This window comes from Pseudopipra pipra, chromosome 1, assembly GCF_036250125.1.
Source record: "Pseudopipra pipra isolate bDixPip1 chromosome 1, bDixPip1.hap1, whole genome shotgun sequence".
NCBI lineage: Eukaryota > Metazoa > Chordata > Aves > Passeriformes > Pipridae > Pseudopipra > Pseudopipra pipra.
Window position 1 is genome coordinate 6,805,129 of NC_087549.1, and position 12,597 is coordinate 6,817,725.

At 36.1% G+C, this 12,597-nt stretch overlaps 1 protein-coding gene across 4 annotated transcripts in view; it reads right to left on the reverse strand.

Moving 5' to 3' along the window:
- The window catches only part of KHDRBS3 (KH RNA binding domain containing, signal transduction associated 3), a 97,619-nt gene that overhangs the window by 13,802 nt on the left and 71,220 nt on the right, over nt 1-12,597 (reverse strand). For all 4 annotated transcript variants that reach the window (XM_064644269.1, XM_064644259.1, XM_064644248.1 and 1 more), the window contains one exon: nt 10,080-10,162. In XM_064644269.1, coding sequence (XP_064500339.1) covers nt 10,080-10,162 — 83 coding nt within the window. The remainder of the gene's footprint in view (nt 1-10,079; nt 10,163-12,597) is intronic.

A 12,597-nucleotide genomic window follows, 5' to 3' on the forward strand; every position in this document is an offset into this window, starting at 1 on the left:
AACAGTGAAGATCTGAGAGGTATCAGTCAAAGAACCTTTAAACTATTCATCGCAATACTGGAAAGAATTGTGGGTGTTATTCCATTTAATTCTTGGTTATCCCTCAAGTCTTGCATAAATGTTTTTAGAGATCCAAAATCAGGTTACTTGTCACAGACTGGAGTACAAGACCACACTGCCTCTAATACACAGCCATCCCCAAAAACTGCACAGATGTTATGTCACCACTCCACTATTAAAAATACTGCTCCAGAGGATGCACATCAAAACTTATCTTTTTAATTTACTGAAGGAACAGTACAACTTTCAACAGCTTTCTATAAATCTGGGGCCTTACTCATCAGTAAGAATATTTGAGAGAAAAGCTATCATTCCATCATCAATTTATATGATTATAATTCAAAAATAATAAAAGCACTATCAAGGAATACATCTGATTAAAGAAAGATTGGATTCAATTGTTTTCAGGGCTGCATAATCATAAGCATCTGACAGATCTTAACAGCAATGCACTGCCATGTTCAAGATCTTGCCAGTGCTTCCCTTACACAGCAGGGAACAAACCTTGCCTCTCCAAGTACAGGAAGGGAGATCTCTTCCTCTTCAGGACAATTCAATCCATTTAATTGCAAATGTTTCCTGGAACTCATGTGAGCTCCACTACTTCTATCAATACGTACATTTCAGGTGCTTTATGCACAGCTCTCATAATGCAATTACACCAAGATGAACCTGGTTGTGATGGTTACTGACTTCTGAGGTTACTAATATCCTGCTTTTCATTGTCTGTCATCTAAATTATATAAAAATTCTGCTTAAAAGTACAATTTACAACTCTCAGTATTTCTACTAAAATAAAACACAAGGACAAACAATTAAGACCATTATAAAGTGTCCCTGCATCCATCTCCCATTTCTAAAGTTGCCCAATTAAATAGGTATTTCCTTACCAACAGAAAGCAAGACTTTTCTTCCCTTGAAAGAAAACTGAATACGACAGAGTAATCAGAGAGAAAACTGCAACTTTCAGTTACTGCCAGTAAGCAGACACACTATATTGACTGTCAACCAGCAAGAGTGTCAAATCTTCATCTACAAAAACATGTTTTTTGACAAAAAATCTGTTCTGAACTGATGCAGCCTGATTTTCATTCAACTAACAGACACTGGCTTCAAAGTGTGAGTTTCCAGTGAAGTTCCTTCTCTACTCCACACCAGGGAAAATAAGCCTTCCCTATATATACTCTCCACTATCTACTGGCAAGTGTGAATTTATGATGTCTTTTCTCTAGTCTGGAGAGTCTATGTAGTCTTTTTCCTATCTTGGTATCTCAGTCAAACTGGTAAAAAGTTAATTATTATGCAAGACATTTTAGAAGTTATTTCTAAATTGATAACTTTAATTTGGAAGCCTGACTATCCATGTTTTGTCCCAAAGCCCACATATACAGCATCTGCTGAGGCCAAGCATCTGGATATTCTCCTTCCACTGTTACCCTCATCATCCAACCTTGAAGTATCTTATCTTTTAAACATACCGCAATTAATTTGAAACCCTCATATAATTATTTCTAAACTATGATTAATTCCACAAGTTACCATTACTAACTGAAAAATAGCATTTCAATATTAAAAAAAAAAAATTGACTTTTAATGAATTTTTCCTCCTATTTAGTACTTGCTAGGAGATCCTTTTTTCACCTACCCTTTCCTCGTGTTTTCACTTGTGTAATCAGTCAAGAAAAAAAAATCCAAAATACTACCAAATACTAATCCTCTTTAAATACACTGTGGTAATTCAACCACCCAGCTTAAGATGCTGTACAATCATCTAAGTAAAATTAAACCAATTGTGCAAAATAAACACTATTTTTATGGAATAATTATTTGGATTCCTCAAATATTTATAATTTCATGTTACTAATTTTTATACTACTAACACACCTCTGTTACTTTTTTCCAACAGATCTCCATTTATTTTTAAATGCATTTTTATTTGTATTCTAAACATTGAGGCACCATCATAATTAAGTTTAATATCAAAGTCATGAAGCGAAACAGAATAATTTTTTGTATCTAAAAACAAGTCTAATTAGTATAAATGAAAAGTAATCAATTTCTTAAATAGTGCAGCAATCTACTAACATCAATATGATGAAGATTCTAAAAATATTTTGCAGTGAGTGCACCACGAGATATGCTTGTGCTAAGTTGCCCAAGTTTTTTTCCCATAATTACACTCTAATTGCCTTAGTCTTACTTCTGTTTACTGACATTTCAGGCCAGATTTCTGTAAACCAGTTTTAAAAAATTCAAATGTATGCCAGACCTACAATTAAAACTATCTGTGCTAGAGGCACTTCTGAATATTTTACCTTGTCACATTTTAACAGGTAATTGAAAAAGAAAACACGTATCTAAACCTAAAAATGAGATTTGAGAAACCGCAGAAAATAATCTCCTCCAATAATGTGAGCACAAAAATTGAGCAAGAAACCACATGGCAGGGGTTTTCAGTTAAAAGCTCCATTAGCTTGTTTATGCTAATGCTTTTGAGACTTTATTTTACAGAATTATACCCTCCAATAAAGTCATACATACCAGGTGTTCACAAGCAACAGCAATACAAAATGCCAGCCTTTTGCACTACCCCCAGAAATCAAACTCCTGTGGATTGATTTGATTTATAAGTCAGAGAATGAAATACAAACACCTACAAGCATTAAAATGGAGAGAATTACATCTTGAAAAACTACAGTAACAGACACTGTTTTGCATGTAATGCATATTTATACATCCTGGAAATGCATGATTGCTGACAAACTCAACAATGTAAATTTAAAACACTGAGCATCACAAACAAACTGTTAGCAATTAACTTTCAAATACCAATAGCAACATCTCCATAAGCCAGTTTCAAATCCATACGCTCAGCTTTTTATGAAAATCCTTCTTTTAAACAGGAATGCCATTGTCTTTTGTATGACTACTAAGCAGAATTCCAAAAACCACCTGAAAATTTGAGCTTAGTGGAAAATGAGGGTATTTCCAAGAACCACATACTAGGAATCAGTTTCTCTTGTAACTAAAGTGCCTCTGGAATGACATAAAATCAGGTATTTAGAGAGATTTGAAGGATTTCGGCAAACCAATTTAGTTGTATTCTTCAGGTATCAATTGAACAATGGCCACTGCCAGATTTCAAGGTGAGTTTAAGTCCTTTTCAACCCAAAATCCGATTACTTAGTTCCTAAGTAACTACCACAAGCTAACAAACACAAAATTCCTCAAACCTTTCAAACCACTGGGTCTTTGTACACAGTCTCCCTGATGAAGAAATTTTCTATCTTGAATCAGCCACTGTTGAAATGAACAGTAAAGAACATGGTCTCACCTCTGAGGGAGTTGGGGCCAGGGGGGCTCAGCCTGGAGAAAAGGAGGCTCTGGGGGGGCCTTATCGCTCCTTACAAATACCTGAAAGGAGGGTGTGGCAAGGTGGGTGTTGGTCTCTTCTCCCATGTGAGAAATAGGGGATGTTGGGAAAAAATTTCTTCACTGAAAGGGTGGTCAGGCACTGGAACAGGCTGCCCAGGAACCACCATCCTGAAAGTCTTCAAGAAAACTGTGTGGATGTGGCACTTGGGGACATGGTTTAGTGGTGAACCTGGTGGTGCTGAATTAGCAGTTGGATTTGATCTTAGAGATCTTTTCCAACCTGAACAGTTATATGATTCAGAATACCATGTTTTAACATGCCTAGGAATTACCATATGGGCAGTTATCTTTTTATGCATTGAAGTAAATGATTTAACATAAAGTTGCAGCATGTATTTCTCATTTCCCAACACATTAACAATAAACACAGGATGATTTAGAGGCACTGAATAAACATAGGTACACTAAAGAGAATTTGCCAATTCCCTCAGCTAAGATTAGGTTAACTGGGTGGCTCCAAGGCTCACAGGCAACTTGCAGTGATTTGAATTTATCACATTTTGGTTTCATTTGAAGTGATAGCAATTGTTGTTAGATATACACAAAGAGCAACCGAGAAACACTATTTAAGCCAGTGGCACAATGCTTGTTGCCAAGAGAAATCTATAGCACTAATAGATAAATGTGGAAACCCAAAAACATTGCAGAAAACTGTAAACAAAGCCAGTCATTTCCCCAAGTCCTAATATTTCCCATTTTATAACCCTGTTTATATTAAATTCTGCAACAGAGTGAAGGTGAGATCACCCTGACTGAAGATCTGAAAGTTTTAAAATTATAAATTATAATTAAACACAAAATGGCATTACTACATGAATGACCCATTCTTGTTCCTCAGCAGACACAGGCATACAGTTAAACAAACTGTTCCTCTTGTAGTTGAGGCTGCTGATCTCTGTTGCAGATTAAAAAAATTAAGCTAGTCAAAAGTTATTTTTTTTTACCTAGGAAAAGTATTGTGTTTTAAATGTTAGCACACAAGCCTAAGGAAGTTCTTTGAAACTTCTGAGTGCATGAACCAGACAGATGGGTTCTTTTTGCACTACAGTAACTGTGTTAGCCATTCTCTCTCAATAGTAAACTTAAAAGCACACAGTAAACCTCTAATGCTGTTGGAGAGGTAACAAACCCAGCCCCCTTTCTCAGCAACCTTGTCACATAATCTGAATTTCAGTAACAAACCTCATTCCCTGGCATGTTAACTCTCTACAGCATCTGTCACTGCTATGAATGGTTGATCATAAGTACCTCTGTAGTCATCTCAATGCTATTAAGCAGATGGCAGCGCTAAATCCAAATGATGTAGTACATCTCCCAGGTGGACTTTGTTTCCATACACTACCATTATTCTACAATTCCTCAGTGATAAATCTTAGGTATTCTAGAGAACATTAAACAGTGAGCTGACAGTGACAGTTGATTTATTAGCATCCATTTCCCTTTGCCATATTATTGTCTTCGCAAACACTTGTGCGGATCATGTATGGAGTCACTAAGGGACAAAAGCATTTTGGCTCAATTCAAAACGTATTTCAGAGATTTAAAATAACTAGGGTTTTTTCCTCATGCTGCAAATGTTTAAACTGAGCTACAATTTTAAATGAAGACACAATTAAATGCTCTTGCTCCCTCCATAACACTATTATGTGAATTTTCATAATAAAATTGGTCTAGCATTAACATCAGATCATTAAAATACCCACTACTTTCTGCAATAAATCCAAGAAAAGAATTAAAATTCTAGACAGGTTTGGGAAGTCTTTTAAGAGTGAGATAAGTTGTGGAAGAATGCACATGTGCTGGGGAGGGACACTGACAGGTGTACATACATCTGACACAGGAAAATATCAGTACCAGGAGTTACGAGTTTGGCTTTCACACTCACACTTCATTTTTTCTTGAGATCATGGAAAGGTTTTTGGCGTACAACTGCACATGTTAAATTACTCCATGTGTATATAGAAAACAAATTTTATGAAGGAACTCCTGACTGCATAACATACAACCTTAAAGCCTGACTGCATATCAGGGGCATGTAGTGATAGGATGAGGGGATGGTTTTAAACTGAAGGAGAAGATATTTAGATTAGATACTAGGAAGAAACTCTTGACTGTGAGGGTGGTGAAGCACTGGAATACATTGGCCAGAGAAGCTGTGGATGCCCCATCCCTGGATGCTCAAGGCCAGGTTAGATGGTGTTTGGAGCAACCTGGTCTAGTGGAAGGTGTCCCTGCCTGGCAGGAAGGTTGGAACTAGACGGTCTTTAAGGCCCCTTTCAGCCCAAACTATTCTATGATTCTATGTTTAGTAGCTTTTGATTTTCAGAAATTGAGAAATATTTTAAGCTATTCTGAGGTTGTTTTTGGTTTTTTATAACAAGACTAAGAAGAACAGTTGATTAACCATCCCAGATTATACCGATGAAAATAGCATTAAACAATCCGTCTGCAAAAAACTATAAATATAATTTAGTCACATCTCTTCTAAAAATCAGTTCAGATAACTAGTCAAGCTCAGTACAGCTCCAAGGGATACGTCTTTTTGACCATAAAAACAATTCCATTAAAGGACATCCTGAAGCACTATTTGGGGCTTTGTTGCATGAACAAACAACTGTGGATAATAAATTGTTCTAAAGGAAAACAACTTTTTTTATAGGATTACAGAGTATTAAGATAGATGAGAACTCAGAAAACTCTAATGTTTCTCTCCCTATTAGTGCTGTGGCAGGTTTTAACTGAACGTTCAGAATGCCACACACAAGCAAGGATACAGTCTCTCACAATGTCAAATAAAATGCCACTAAACTTCTAACCACTTGCAATTTGTTATCAGCAAGCACTTAGTATAAAAATGGGAAGAATTTATTTGCAGAGCAAGCAAAGTCTCATTCACCTCAATGCACACAAATAAACAGTATCCAATTCTTCATATCTGAACACATCACTTATCCCAGTGCATCTCAGATTTGGCCATTTCTGGCAAATACATTTGAAACATCAAAATAAAAGCAATCAAGGAGAGTCACACTGTTGTATTGAATGGTCAGATTTGGAGAAGGTACTCCTGTTCACCTATAGCGAAAGATGTGCTGTTGTGCAACATCTTACAGATCTCCAAAATTCCTAGAGATATTTCAGATTCTATTCAAGTGTCCATCTTTAACAGGGGAATCACTACATAAGCAAAAGTTTTAAAACAGAAATGAGTATTTCCACTGCCTCCAACATATCACACAATGTGTACATTTGTGAACATTAAACCCTGTTCCTGCACTCAAACTTGGTTATATACTAAAAACTATTGCAAGTAATTTAATGAGCCAACTCATTTTCAGTTTAATAGCTGTTTCTCAAATTTCCCCTTTAATACACAATATCATTAATATTACAATATTTCTAGAGAAATCAGTAGCAGAAGGCATACTAGAAATACTTCAAGATCAGTATTTTCAACTTAGAAATGGAAAGAGAGTAAGTTGTTTCCACATGCTGGTCACTAAATGATGCATTTTAAACACGTGAATGCCCTCAATGTGCAAATGCAGTTTCCTTCCATGTTTTATGAGGGCAAAATATCAAGAATGATATAAGGCTACGCTATGAAAACAATGCACTTCCCCTTAATTTCCTTCATAGTAAGGGCATTGTAATGAACCTAAATATGATAAGTATCTCATAATGGTTACACAATGACATTTTGCAATGTGGGCTAGTACTTGATATTCCGATTAAAGATAGGAATGCAGGTCTAGGTAGCTCAGATGGCTGTTTATAGTTATTACTTTTTTGCCTGCCAATACTATCCCAAAAATCTTTTTGCCAAGCCAGAAAATATGCAAGAAAATGAGAGTTGATATCCTGTGAGAAACATGCCAGTGAATAATTTCATGTTTTCTTTTACCACAGAACACTTGATAAAATTAGGGGGAAAAAAAAGTCAAGTAATCATTCCAAAGACAACAATTTCATGAAAATCTAACAATATATGTATCGTGAAACTACGGGTAAAATACAAAGTACAGCAATCATTTTATGAAGTATCTCCTTCTAGACAGTTAAGCATGTGCACATATATCCAAGAGTATTATACATTCTTATGTATTAATCCTTTACAACAGCAATTTCATTCCTTGGGAAATTGGTTTCTTTCCTAATTTTAGTTCAAAGGAAGAAAATGCCAGTGAAAACCTTCTTACCATGAAAAAAAAATATCAAATCCAAGTAATGTTTAGTTTTGGCTCAGGCAAATGACTCTGTAATGAAGTCCAAATGTTTGCGTGCAATAAACCCATTTACCAACGCTAGGAGCAGTAAACCAGAACAGAATTACCAACATAAAAGTTGAGGACTACTTCGGCAATTTTCTTTTGGGGAAAAAAAAAATCCATTACCAACAGCTGCTCTCGAAATGTAACACTACAGAGTCTCATATTTTTGAGACTACACTGGTGGTTTCTTAAGTCATATTATTTTTATCAATTTTCAGTAGCTTAGAAGCTGTAGCAGCCAAGTATCAGACAAAGGTAATTTCATTATTTTAGTTCTCAACAATAACTACACTGGTACTTTCCACTGTGTTTTTTCACACAGACTAAGTTGTTGAACACAGAAAAATATTCATTTACACAACAAAATTGAAGTTGGTTGTGACAACACTACAGAAAAGCAGATGCCAGGTGTAAAGAGCTTTATTCTCAACTTTGCTGTGAACAGTTCTGTACTATTTCAGATAAAGCTCCATTGTAAACCTTACATATTTAGCAGAACGTAAAACAGGCCAAGAACCATCTATTTATCAACATCTCATCTTCCTCTCCTATTACTATCTTTGCAGTGGGCAAAGTTTGATGCTCTAATCAGCCAAAATAACTAAAGCAGTAATGTAAATCTATAGTATTTTATTTTATAATTTTCTGAACATTATTGTTTCAACAATTTTAAGGGGTTTTTTTGCCTGCAGAAGCCTGGACAGTAAGGAGTTAATGCATTGCTGTGCCTCAAACACTGATGACCATCCAAGTGAGCAAGTTAGAACAGGATGTGCCTGGAAAGGGGGACCATGCAAAGGTAGGGCAGCACCTGACTGGAGCCAATTTTCCTGCTCAGGTCCATGGTGACCACATAATATACAATGAAAGTACAGAAGTGGGGTCAAGGAACAGGCAAGACCAGTAGAGGGGAACTGAAACCAACAAGGACTACAAAGTGACCCCAACTCTTTTGAAAACTCTCCATTTGAAGACTGCATGTGCCTCAGTGTTACAGCAAAGAACTCCCTCCCTGGGGAGGGGATCCAGGTGTTCCCAGGCTAATTTTAATGTATATAATGAGGAACCTTTTGCTTGGCAGGGCCCCATTCCCAACAGATCAAGACTGAGACCATCACAGATCATGGACAATCAAAATCACAACACTTAAGTCTCATCACTGGATCCACAATCTACTGTTATCTTTCCTCTCCACAATCTACTATTATCCTTTCCTTCTCTCTCTTTTCCTTATGAATTATTTTCTGATACTTTTATAGAAAAAACCAAAATGGCTACCTAATTCTGCTGCAATTAAATTGTTTTAAAATACATCTGGCCTCATATACACCTGTCATTCAGTGTCATTTTACTCTAATTCACCCCAAAGTATTTATTAACAGGAACCTCAGTTACCCTGCCTCAGAGACATGTCATAACACTGCCATAAAAGTTTCAAAACATTCTCAAAGACATTACAAAATCTACTATTGAGCAAATTACAAAAGCTTGGTCCAAGAGAAAATAGTGAAAATAAATTACAATTCAGTAAAAGGTGCACAGAAGTTCCTTTTTGAGACAGGCACATTGGAAGTACCCAACAACAGGAATGATCAACCAAGCTGCTGTGTCTGTCATGTGATTTTTGCCATTAAGTTCTACCTATAGGAAGCAGTTTTTACTTCATAGCATTTTTCCCAACACTGGGACACATTAGTATTCTTTGTAATTCATGGAATTGCCAAATAGTGACTCCTTTGAAGAAAGTAAAATTTTAAGAAAATAAATTAGAAGTGCTTAAAAATACTGCTGAGAATGAAGTGGGGGAAGGAAACAAGTGACAAGCAATTCAAATTTGTCACAAGGAATTCCACAGAGAAGTAAAACACACACAAGGGTGTACTGTTATTACAGTCAAATAAAGGTAAAATACTGGAATATAACCTTGTTAAAAGTAGTAAGGAAATGCAATCAGTTTCATGTTTCAGGAGATTTAATACCCTTATAAGTTTCTTTTTCTCCTCTCCCCTCCTTGCTTACTCCTCCCTCCTAAAATGAATCTGAATTAAGTTTTCCTGAATTTCCTGAACTTTTGAAAACTTTCTGATTTATGATTTGGCATCACTAAAACTGTTTCAAGTTATCAGTTCTGGGTTTTCTTCAGACACTGAGAAATTTAACTTTTATACTTATGTGATACTAAAAACAACTAATACAGGTAGTTATTTCTAAAAAGCCTCTCAAAATTTTTGTTGTTTTGAAAATCTTTAAGTAAAACTAACTGGCTAACCACAGAATTTTTCAAAAGTAGTTACGGTTGATTTGGAGGCTTACCTTTGTGCTTGAGTGCTATAGCTGTTATCATAAGAATCATAGCTTTGTTCATCATAAGCAGCTCCATAGCCATCATCATACTCCTGAAATGATGTAAAAGAAATGTCATATTAACCACAAGCACACTCCAGAAACAAAGTAGTAACTGAGTTCCACCTACGAAAGACAATTTCTCCTGAAATGTATGTATGGCATATGTACATCATGCAGTGGTAAAATTTTAATACTAATAGAGACTACTTCCATCTACAAATCTAAGAACATAATTTCCTAAAGGGTATTTTGAACTACTGGCAATGTGCTTTAAAAGATTTTTCTTCATTTAACCTGGCTTGTGCAGAGGCAGTACAAACATTTCATACCCTCATGGTCTTGAATTTGAGTGAACTACCAATCTTCAGGAAAGCTCTGGGAAGCATCTCAGGAATCAAAACATCTGAATAAATATTATTTACCTGACTTATTTCTGGATAATAAATTCAATATTCTATGTAGATTACAGATAGGAAAGAAGTTTCCCAGAAATAAGACTAGAAAGAAGGATGGTTTTGCTACTTTGAATGCCCTGTGTATGCTCTTCAACTTGTGGGAGTTTAGCATCCATTAAGAAACTAGAAGTAAAGGATTTCTTACTCCTCTCCACATTATTCACACTATGTAAGTATACACTGTAACACTCTTCCCAAAACAGTACTGGATTTAAACACCATTTGAACAAAGCACTAACTCAAACTTCTGTATGGCTTGTAGCTGAAGATAAAAACAAGTGACAATTACGCTGTGTTTTCCCAGAGAAGGATGAACTATAGAAATCCAAGGAACTGTCATCAATTTACTGTTTTGTCCAATAATATACCTGAGCTAAACAAAGGAAAAGTAGAAATGGCATATCCTTTGTACTGATTCATAGTAAATCCTAATATTCAAATCCTATCCAAATATCCAAAGACCTTAATGGATATTTAGGGGTATCTTCTCCAGCTTTTGCAAGATGAGTCTGACATAATGAGAAGACATTTTGAAGACTGAGGGACCCAGAGAAATTAAAATCAGGCATCCTCATCATATAAATATTATATATACACAGTATTTTCTGAGTAAGTGTGTATCAAACCCTGGCGACGTAAGGATCAAGTTTCATAAAGAACCAACATTTCCAGGAAAAGGAACCTTTAAGAATCTTTCAGCAATGACAGAAGACAAAACTGGTCAGTAGTAGCAATTAGATAGGAATGATAAATGATGGATTGTCCAACTCTAGTTGAAAACATCTCCAGTGATGGGAATCTGACAGCTTTCTAGGCATGGTAAGAAAAGCCTTCCACAGCAGAAGCCAGTGACATCCTCAAAATAACTGATAGGAAAATGAAATTCCTGAGAGCTTTTAGCAAGTTTATATGGAAAACAGGCAATCTGCCCATCAGTGCAGCTTCACCACTGCTAGATCAGTGCAAATAATTGTTTCCCAGCAGTGATTAGGAGAAGGCTGTCTGTGAATACTGGCCAGCACAAATGAGTGACTCTATTCATTGGTTGGGAAGAAGAAACTAGAATTCTTCCAATTGTCTGCTGCGCAGAGATCCATGGATAAGTAGCGTCCCACTTGAAAAGGAAATGCATTTTCTCTTTCAGTAATTCACTGTCCTGAAACTAAAAATTAGAAGTCTTAGTGTTTTCTTGCTTATCAGATACGAGTTTCTCTTGATAAGCCACAGACCAATCCCCCAAACCACTGCCTCCTGTCCTGGCAGTTACTCCAAACAAGCATCTTATTACTTATTGATGCAATATACAGACATCTGTTAACAATACAGACCTTGATCAACAGCTGAATCTGCCTGAGCCAACTTATTTGCTCTTTTCCAGAACATTTACATGACATTTGGTCTCCTCTCATAGAATCTCCCAACTGTGAATGAGCCATCCCTAAGAAGAGCTTCCAAACTTCAAGCTGTGTATATCCAGCAGTGGCAACAAATGAAAGCAGAGGACTGAAATTAATCTTCTAACATGTCAGGAAAGCTTTGCCACTAAGGAATCGTTGGAGAATTCTTAAGCAACCATTCCTATTATTCACATCTATGTTAACTATTTTGATCATGAAGGAAAGGGGATAACAGACTACTTTGAAATTATGGTGTAACTATGACTTCTTGAAGACAAAGGAACAAAGTAGTTTTGAAATAAGGAGATCCTTCCCAATATATCCAGTATAACAAAAGGAAAATTTGAGGAGGTCCATGCTATATGAGACTGAAGTGTTTCTAGTATTCGCACTCCTCTTCCAGAGAACTTTTTCCCAGGACTCACTACTGTTCACCACTTTGTGAGCTACTTAAGTTCAGCACTGCTGAAATTAGACCCTGCATTATAATATTGTTGAACGTGGCTCTTGTAAGCCTTGAATGGAAAGATATCTGGTTTGTAGTTTATACGTGGGACTCCAGTCACTCAGAATTAAAGCTATCAAAGTGTGCTGTTGTGATTACTATAATCTGCTTAAATAGATCAATTCCTT